This window comes from Fulmarus glacialis, unplaced genomic scaffold (assembly GCF_000690835.1).
Source record: "Fulmarus glacialis isolate BGI_N327 unplaced genomic scaffold, ASM69083v1 scaffold13813, whole genome shotgun sequence".
NCBI lineage: Eukaryota > Metazoa > Chordata > Aves > Procellariiformes > Procellariidae > Fulmarus > Fulmarus glacialis.
The window spans coordinates 40917-49445 of record NW_009202386.1 but is presented as its reverse complement, the minus strand read 5'-3'; the positions used below and the strand labels follow the sequence as shown (position 1 = coordinate 49445).

At 34.6% G+C, this 8529-nt stretch overlaps 1 protein-coding gene across 1 annotated transcript in view; it reads left to right on the top strand.

Annotated features, from left to right (window-relative positions):
• Nucleotides 1-3921: 3921 nt before the first annotated feature.
• LOC104069279 (sister chromatid cohesion protein PDS5 homolog B) overlaps nucleotides 3922-8529 on the top strand; it is a gene marked incomplete at its 3' end in the record, with an annotated part of 45236 nt that continues 40628 nt past the window's right edge. The window contains exons 1-3 of the mRNA XM_009574263.1: nucleotides 3922-4042; nucleotides 5773-5867; nucleotides 8084-8229. Of these exons, the coding sequence (XP_009572558.1) occupies nucleotides 3975-4042; nucleotides 5773-5867; nucleotides 8084-8229 (309 nt within the window). The remainder of the gene's footprint in view (nucleotides 4043-5772; nucleotides 5868-8083; nucleotides 8230-8529) is intronic.

Sequence of the window (8529 nt, the reverse complement as noted above, 5' to 3'; positions counted from 1 at the left end):
TTCTATGATTCTATGATTCTATAATGTGGCCACCTAGTGTTCAAGCACCTTGCCATTTTGGTACAACCAATGACTGTACGGTTTGGTCATGATGCCAGGTAATTTTAACTGCTGTGAGAATTGTACATGTTGACTTGGATGAAGAATGAAAGGTTGCTAGCAGTGTCTGGTATTCTCTGCAATGTGCAGCTTTTGTGTGCTTTACTCCCTCAGTTGCTTTTTCTGTCCTATCCCAAGAATCTTGCAAGTGTGTTTGAAGAGAACTGAAATGCAGTCAGGTGTGTGCCGTGCCATGTCACGTGCGAAACAGAAGTGGACGAACTAGTTCTCCTTTTGGGTGGATCTGGCTGGGATGGAGTTAATTTTCTTTGTAGCAGCCTGTATGGTACTGTACTTTATATTTGTGGCTAAAACAGTGTTGATGGGACACTAATGTTTTGGCCATTGCTGAACAGTGCTTGCACAGGTAAAGGCTTTCTCCCCCCAGCACTAATATGTTGAGGCAGGGCAGGAAGTTGAGGGGGGATACATGCTCAGCAATAAAAGCTCAGGGAAAGGAGGAGGAAGCGGGAGATGTTTGTGCTCGTGGTGTTTGTCTTCCAAAGCAAGCGTTATGCATGCTGAGACCCTGCTTTCCAGGAACTGGCAGGACATCTGCCTGCCAATGGGAAGTAGTGAATGAATTCTTTCTTTTGCTTTACTTGTGCATGCAGCTTTTTCTTTACCTATTAAACTGTTATTATCTTGATCCATGAGTCTCTTAACCTTCCTTCTATTTTCTTCCCTTCCCCTCTCTGTACAGGAGAGGAGAGTGAGTGAGAGGCTGGGTGGGTATTTGGCTTTTGGCCAGGGCCAACCCACCACACCTTTATAGATTTTGTAAAGAAAAAGCTCCTATGTTCTCATGTGGCAGAAAAGGAGTATTGTTAAACTCTTAACGCTCTGTAAGAGCTGTGTCAAATCATGGTTGCTTCTTTCTTAATGATTTTTTTACCTAATTTTCGAAACGAGTCTGGGGGATTAGCAGGAGAACGGAAATTCATTTAACTTAACCTCTTCTGTGAGGGTAAGTCATTTATGCCTGACCTTGGCATTATAAGGTGGAGTGTTTGGAGATCTAGCATTGACACAGAAGCATTATTGGTGCAGGAGAGAACAGAAGTAGCAATTTATTGTTGTGTAGGTCAACTTGTAAAGGAAACTGATATTCCTTCATTCTAATTTGATATTTGAATTTTATAAATTTGTATTACTGAAAGTGAATACCATCTTAATATTCAGGAGAATGAAAAGCTCATGAATAGAGTATTTCGGAAATAACCATTATGGGTTTTAGGTCTTTTATTTTACCATCCTACTAAGCCAATATGATGTAATGAATAAAATCAATAAAATGTTGACTTTTATTATTGTAAAGCTGCCTTTCTTCCTGGATATGGTAGTTAAAATTTTTGGCAAGTTTCAGATCATGTGTCCACTTCTACTCCCAAATCCCCCAGATCCTCAGTGCTGCCTGTTCTTTTGGACTTGGTAGTGATAACAATCTGACCAACTTCAACTGTTGTTAGTAAACGACCCTAATATCTAGGCAGAAGAGCAGCTGCCTGTGTGTTGGGAGCACATGTAAGGAGCTGAAAATATCAGTGTTCACTGTCAGTTTTTATTATGGAACACTATTAAGATAAAGAGTGCTGGATCATACCTAAGAAAAAAGGTGAAGGATGTGATTCTTCAAGTACACAATGTCTCATAGAATGGAGAAGATTAAGATTTTTTTCAGTGTATGATACTGATTTTTTTTTTCCCCTCAGAAAAAGAAGTAGAGATTAAAGTAGAATAAAGGAGAGAGACTGTAGCAGTGATGCATTCATTTAATAAGAATTACAGGTTGATTTTTATTACCTTTAGGAGCTTATATAAGAATGTTTCAAGGAGACCAACATCTGGGCACAAATTTAGAAAGTACCAAATATTGGTACTTATTTAAAGTACCAAATATTGGTACTTTATTATTGGTCCATAATCACAAATATTCATTGTTTCTACAAACAGGAGTAGGAACATGAGTGGGTTGTCTTATTATTGGATTAGTGGCTAATGCAGTGAAAGCTGCTTCTGCGGCTAATTCATTAAGGATATTTCAGTTGTTTTTTTACTGTCTCTTTTCTTTTTTCTATATTTCTGGCTGTGTAATTAAGTAGTTGAATGTTTAATGTACTCCTCACTCCTCCACCCTCCTCCATCCTCACCCTCTGGGGTGTTTTGCTCTGGATGTGTGTTCGTTACCTAGAGAAATTCGAAGATGCTTAGTATTTTTAATGTTTTGTTGGTTTAAGCAGGAGTGGATGGGGTGTGAGTAATGGAGATTGGACTAATATAGGCTACAAAAAAGATTTAAAATTCTTAACCATGAAGGCACAGAATAAGAATTTGTAGTGTAATGGATACTTACAAGTTGAAACTCATCAAGAAAAAAAGATATCATTTATTGCAGATTAAGAGGAGGAGGTTGTAGATGACTTTCAGTAATGTCAATCAAAGTTTAATTGGAAAAATTAGTCAAATGCAGACAAACGTATTAATGGACTTATTATTAATGCTGCTAATACTTAATGCTAAAGTGTATTCAGAAGAATTATAGTCTTTTGTAATGTAGTAATATATCAGTGTTAGAGATTTCTTTATCCTTAACTTCTCTTGCTCTGTTACTTTTAGGATTTTACGAATGTTTTTACTGTTCTTGGGGAGCTGAATTAAAAGGACATGCTGGCAAACTTTTCAGCCCATTTATGGTATTGAGTCCGATAGGAGAAATACTTGCTCTTTAAGACTATGGTGTCATATTAGAGAACTCTGACAGCTACATTGTGCTCTTATTTCTTGTTCACATTTAAAAGGTGATGTTGAACTAATAAGAATGTCAAAGATGGTAGAAAAGAACAGTATTTTAAACAGTCCTTGTCTTTATTACCAGAAACAAGACTGAAATAATGAGGAGGTGAATAATACCTAGTTAATATCAACTAATTTTAGCTACTACCTTTTCAAAGAAGTGTTGCAGCCAGTTGTTCTGTTTTTTTTTTTTTTTCCCTTTAATAAGCAAAAGAAAAAATTTGGTGAACAGTAAGTACATGCCAATTGCACAAATGTTAGCACACAGTTCCAAAGTATGGGTTTTCCAAAGTATGTGTTAAGCTTCAAATGTTGTGTGTTGTATTAAACAAGTGTAATGCAAACCAGTGATAATGAAAATATACTGGAGAAGGCCTTGTTTTATCTTTGTTAGTGCTAATTTTAAATGTAAAAGAAAAGTATCTGTTGTAACTCAGCATTTTAAAATACAAGCTTAAATACAGGCTTCAAATACAAGTCCAAATCCTGTGCATCTCAGATCTTGGGTACTTAATCAGATGTTCTCTAAAAACTTGCTTTCTGAAAACTTTTTTCTTTTTGACTGAATGTTTGTAATTAAACACTGTTGTAGAGAACTGTAAACCTTTATGTGCAGACAATTATAGAATATTTTGAGAGTTTTGTGTTGTGCTTGAATTTGTGTAAGCTTGTACGGGCACATATTGGATTTCCTAACAGAAGCAGTAACCTATAAATGAGGGTTAAAAAGATGTATGTATCTGTGTATTTTTCACCAGGCTTTGTTCACATTGGTTTTTGTCTCTACATTGTTTTTTGTTTTCACTGCCTTTATTATTTTGTCTTCTCACAATAATAGTGAAGGTTTTTTGTCTTGAGGTATAAATTTGTGTACAAGAAAAGTCTGTTAATCTGTATTATGATATTTCTGGAGGTTTTTAAGTGTATTGGTGTAAAAACTGTACAAAACGGAACTCTTTTTTTTTTTTTTTGGTTGTTTTTTTTTTGGTTTTTTTTTTTTTTCAATTAAAAAAAAAAATTTGTTCATTTTCCAGAGCAATGACAATGAAGAACGCCTGCAGGTTGTAAAACTTCTAGCAAAAATGTTTGGGGCAAAGGATTCGGAGTTGGCATCTCAAAACAAACCACTTTGGCAGTGCTACCTGGGGAGGTATATGCTGGTTTAGTTCCCTTCCTAGGAAGGGAGAAACATTCAATGAAGTATAATTCAACTTTTTTTTTTTTTTTTTTTTTAATTTAAGTGACACAGCTAAGTGTGAGTTCCCTCCTGCTGCTTTATCTGAACTCTGACAGATAATGCTAAAGAGATTATTTTACATACATCTTCTGCATCTGTGATTCTGCAGACTGAACAATCACAAGTCATCCCTTTTTAGTTCATTTTTTTGCAACTGTCTTTATTGCCATTGTCAAGAAAAAGGAATAGTTTATTTTAATTTCTTCAGAAGTGAAACTATTCAATGATGGATTAATTCTAAAACAGCATCAAATGACATTTGCAGTATCAGGTGATATTAGAACTGGTTTTGACGCTTTTGTGTACAGTATTTGTATGCTGGTTTCAATTTTTAATAGTAGGAGTGCCTTAAAAGAGGTATGTAGTATTTACAATGCTGCAAACATACTTAGCCTTTTGTTTTTGAAATATTCTGCCAGTTTGACCTAAAAAATATAGCTGGAACTTGTAGTCAGGAGAAGCTTAAATATGGCTACTATGATGAAAATGTTTTTGATTTGAGTAAATGAGGATAAATTCTGTAAATTACTACAAACACAGTAGTTTATAATTTAGCATTCAATCGTATCAAACCCAGGGTCCTCAAAGAAATGCTGCTTTTAAAAGTACAGGGAACTTAATTGAGGGAAGGCCTTTTGCTTGAAAGTATATAACTATTTAAAACATTACATGTCATCAAAAAATACCAGATCTAATTGGGCCCAAAGGAAAATGCTTCATTGTGTTATCATGTGAAGCAATGTGAATACGTGCAATCTGTTGTTCATAATTACTGTTTTCAACTAGTTATGAATCATATACATGTTTTTACTTTTTTCAGTGATTTTAACTAAGTTATAATAGCTGTGTTATTAAAGGAACCATTCTTAAAATCTCTTGATTTTGAAGACATACCTGATTTTTACTAAAACAGTTATTGCTTAAAATTTCTTTATTTGATAAATAAGCATTTCAACAGCAGTTATGTTCTAAAATTTGAATTTTGATTTGTTTAAAACCAAGCATTTTGAGGATAGCTTGAAAATGCTTTTAATTTTTCAAAAGAGTTGTTTGTAACTCTCATTACATCAATAGTTTTATTATAAAATTACTTATATAAAAATTAAACACGAGAAAATACTAGTTTTCAAGCATCAAACATAATTCAGTCTTTCGAAAGGAAATCTTACACAAGTTGAAGTGATCCATCTCAGAATAAATTTGTACTAGGCTAGATGCCCATTTGTTTGCTGTCTGTGATACAGTTTAAAGAAGGGATGAATATCTGTCTTAAAAAACTTTTAGTTGTTGGTACATGGTTCATGGTTAAATATGTGGAGCATTACAGAAAAGATAGTTAAAATATGTCAGACATCTTTCTAATAAATAGTTGTTGTCTGCCTGGGAATTTTTCATGTGTATTAGGAGAGAATATTTCTCTTCAAGTTTAGAACATGAATTAATAAATGAATACAGGAATTTTTTCTTAAGCTGAAGACAGTCTACCTAATACTGTGAAATCAGAGATGTTTTATGCATGTAACTGCATGGGAAGCATAAAAATATTTTCAGAGGTATTTGAGATTGTGTAGAAAAAAACTAATCGCTTTAGTAGAAGTGATATTTTTGTTGTTGTTGCAATGCATTGTCTTGTTTCTAAATAGGTTTAATGATATCCATGTACCTATTCGTCTTGAATGTGTGAAATTTGCAAGTCACTGCCTTATGAACCATCCCGACCTAGCAAAAGACTTAACAGGTATCAGATTTATTATAACATTAAAATACAATTTTAAGTCTCCTGGAAAAGTCAGGAAGATTACTTGTAATCCTAACTAACACTGTCAGGTGTTGCGAAGGATGTAGTTGAGTTTGGAGTGCTTCGTCACAGAGTAACTGCCTTCAGCGCTGCTTCTCAGGCTGAGGGGGTTGTACATAAAGAATGCCTTAACCAAAGAAATCACTCTCCCCCTCTTACAGTAGTTCCATTCCCAACTGCTGTTGAAATTAAGCATGGCATCAGGCAAAGACAGCTTGGCTAACCTAGTGGTCATGGCATTTATTAATTAGGGTGCAGAGCGGAGACTTCATTTCCACAAAGCTGAAATGTGTAAATATTATGCAGCCACTGTCTAAAACATGAAAACAGTCCTTGTAACTGTGACCACAGCCATTGGTTTCTGCTCCTTCAGATCAAATACAGCCCATAATTCAAGACCTCTGTAGGAAGAAGGCAACTGGCATAGATAGAAGCATTTAGTATTTGTTGCTCCCGATGCCTTAATAAAAAAAGTGTAATTAAAGATAATGGGTTGGTTTGTTGTTTTTTATTCCCCCCGAAGTGTATATGGAGACTGTATCTTCCCCTGATCAATAAACTCCTACTCTTTGTAATTCTTTGGAGGGAATATCTTTGTCCATTGGCTCTAAGGAGGAAATTTAAAGGGCTGTTAAGTGCATGGGATTGCTCTCCTGCTTGCTGAGCATTTGTGAGGTTAGATAAAAATGCAGGCAGGCTAGAGGCATCCCATAGTTGTTGGTGTTGTTAAGCCAACTTAAAAAAAAAAAACAAAACCAAACCTTTCTGGACCTTTCCTTAATGGAATGGTAAAGGTATTTCCTCTTTGATTATCAAATTGTATTTTCAAGGGTTCTTTTTTACATTGCAGAAAGACTTTGTGCCCCCTCTAATGGTATCCTCTGGGAAATGTAATTTTGCTTGCCCCTCCTCTCTCTCCCCACAGCGCTTATCAAAGTCAAACTGTTGAAAAATTTCTCTCACTCACTGGTGTTTGAGACCAGAATTGTTTTGTGCAATGGCATTGTTCTTCGTTTGTTTTAGTTTATTATGTTTTTCTGTGGAACAAAACTGTTTTTTAGAAAAGTCTTATTTGGATTTCAAATTTCATAACCTCTGTAAGTGCAAAGCTTTATTTCTTGATGTGCTCTTTCACCGCTTCTGCTGATTACCAGAAATGTTAATGACCAATATTTCAGATGAGACTTGACAATTGTCACTGGTCATTGAACAGTAATAAAAGAACAGTAACCTCTGGTTATTTGATTTAGAGTAAACTGAATTTTCAGTGTTTCTTAATGTTCTCAGGTTTCACTGATGTGTGCTGTGTACAGTGATCTTAATAACTTCTGTATGCATTTTCCTACCCATTTGTGCTTCTAAATTAACCTAAAATACATACTTCTAAAAAGTATTGCCATTTATTCTCTGTCAACTTTCTGAAATGACAATAAATAGCTAACATGTTTGACACTTATAAGCAGAAATCTTAAAAATGTCGATAGTATAAGATTATTGATACTACCAAATAAGTAGCAATGGGCCAAAATAATTTAGAAAAATTGTTTTAAGTTGAATAAACTAGGATGTGTCTAAATAAGCACTATAGCTTGGTCAAAGAGTATGTCTCTTGATTTGTCCCTGCTTACAAATGCTTACATGGCTCACGCTGTGGAGTGTGCCTGGAGCATGTGAACTAGATTCCTTGTGGATAATACAGAAGTTGTGGTCAGGAGTGCAATTAATGTGCTCTAGCACCCAAAGGGGATGGAGTCTGCAGGAACAGAGTAGCCTCTAGCGTGAAGAAACACTTTAAAATATATGGAGTGTGGATATCAAGTTCTCAGCACGGTCTGTTCTGCTCTACAGATCCAATTCTGTAATAGTTGCTAAAGTAGACATAACCTAATTATTATAAGAAATATTAAAAATTAAAATGTAGCCCCATAACTCTTATTTCCATAATGCCAGAAATATAAATATTTGATATTCTAAGCAAATAAAAAGTTTTACTGATGTTCCAGTTAATCTTAGAGAAAACTATTGGTTTCTTACTGTTGATGCTTAAAACAGTAGAAAATAATGTTTTCCTCTTCTGTCAGTTGTGTACTGTCTAGAGAAAGAGAAGTAGCTCAAGTTGTATACTTATAATGAAATACTTATTCTGTTTTTTCCAGAATATCTTAAAGTAAGGTCACATGATCCTGAAGAGGCCATAAGGCATGATGTTATAGTATCCATAGTTACTGCTGCTAAAAAAGATCTTTTGCTTGTCAATGATCACCTGCTTAATTTTGTCAGAGAACGAACACTGGACAAGCGGGTAAGACATAATTCGTACTAATAATGACTGTGTGTTATATTTCTAGACTGTAATTCGGCTTTTTAAAAAGCAATGCTTCTAAAAAACGCTGAACTAATTTTAAAATGACTAATGAAAACCAATATAATGCAAAAAATTTTGAAGCAGTCTATTTAATGAGGGATCTTTTGCCCCTGACTGGAATGCCACATTTTTCATTGTGCTGTATTTTTGTTTAAGATAGTATGATTAAAAAAAAACAGAATAGGCTGAAGCACAACAACGTTGCTCCAGTTGTCTAGTTTTAGTAAAATTTCTAAA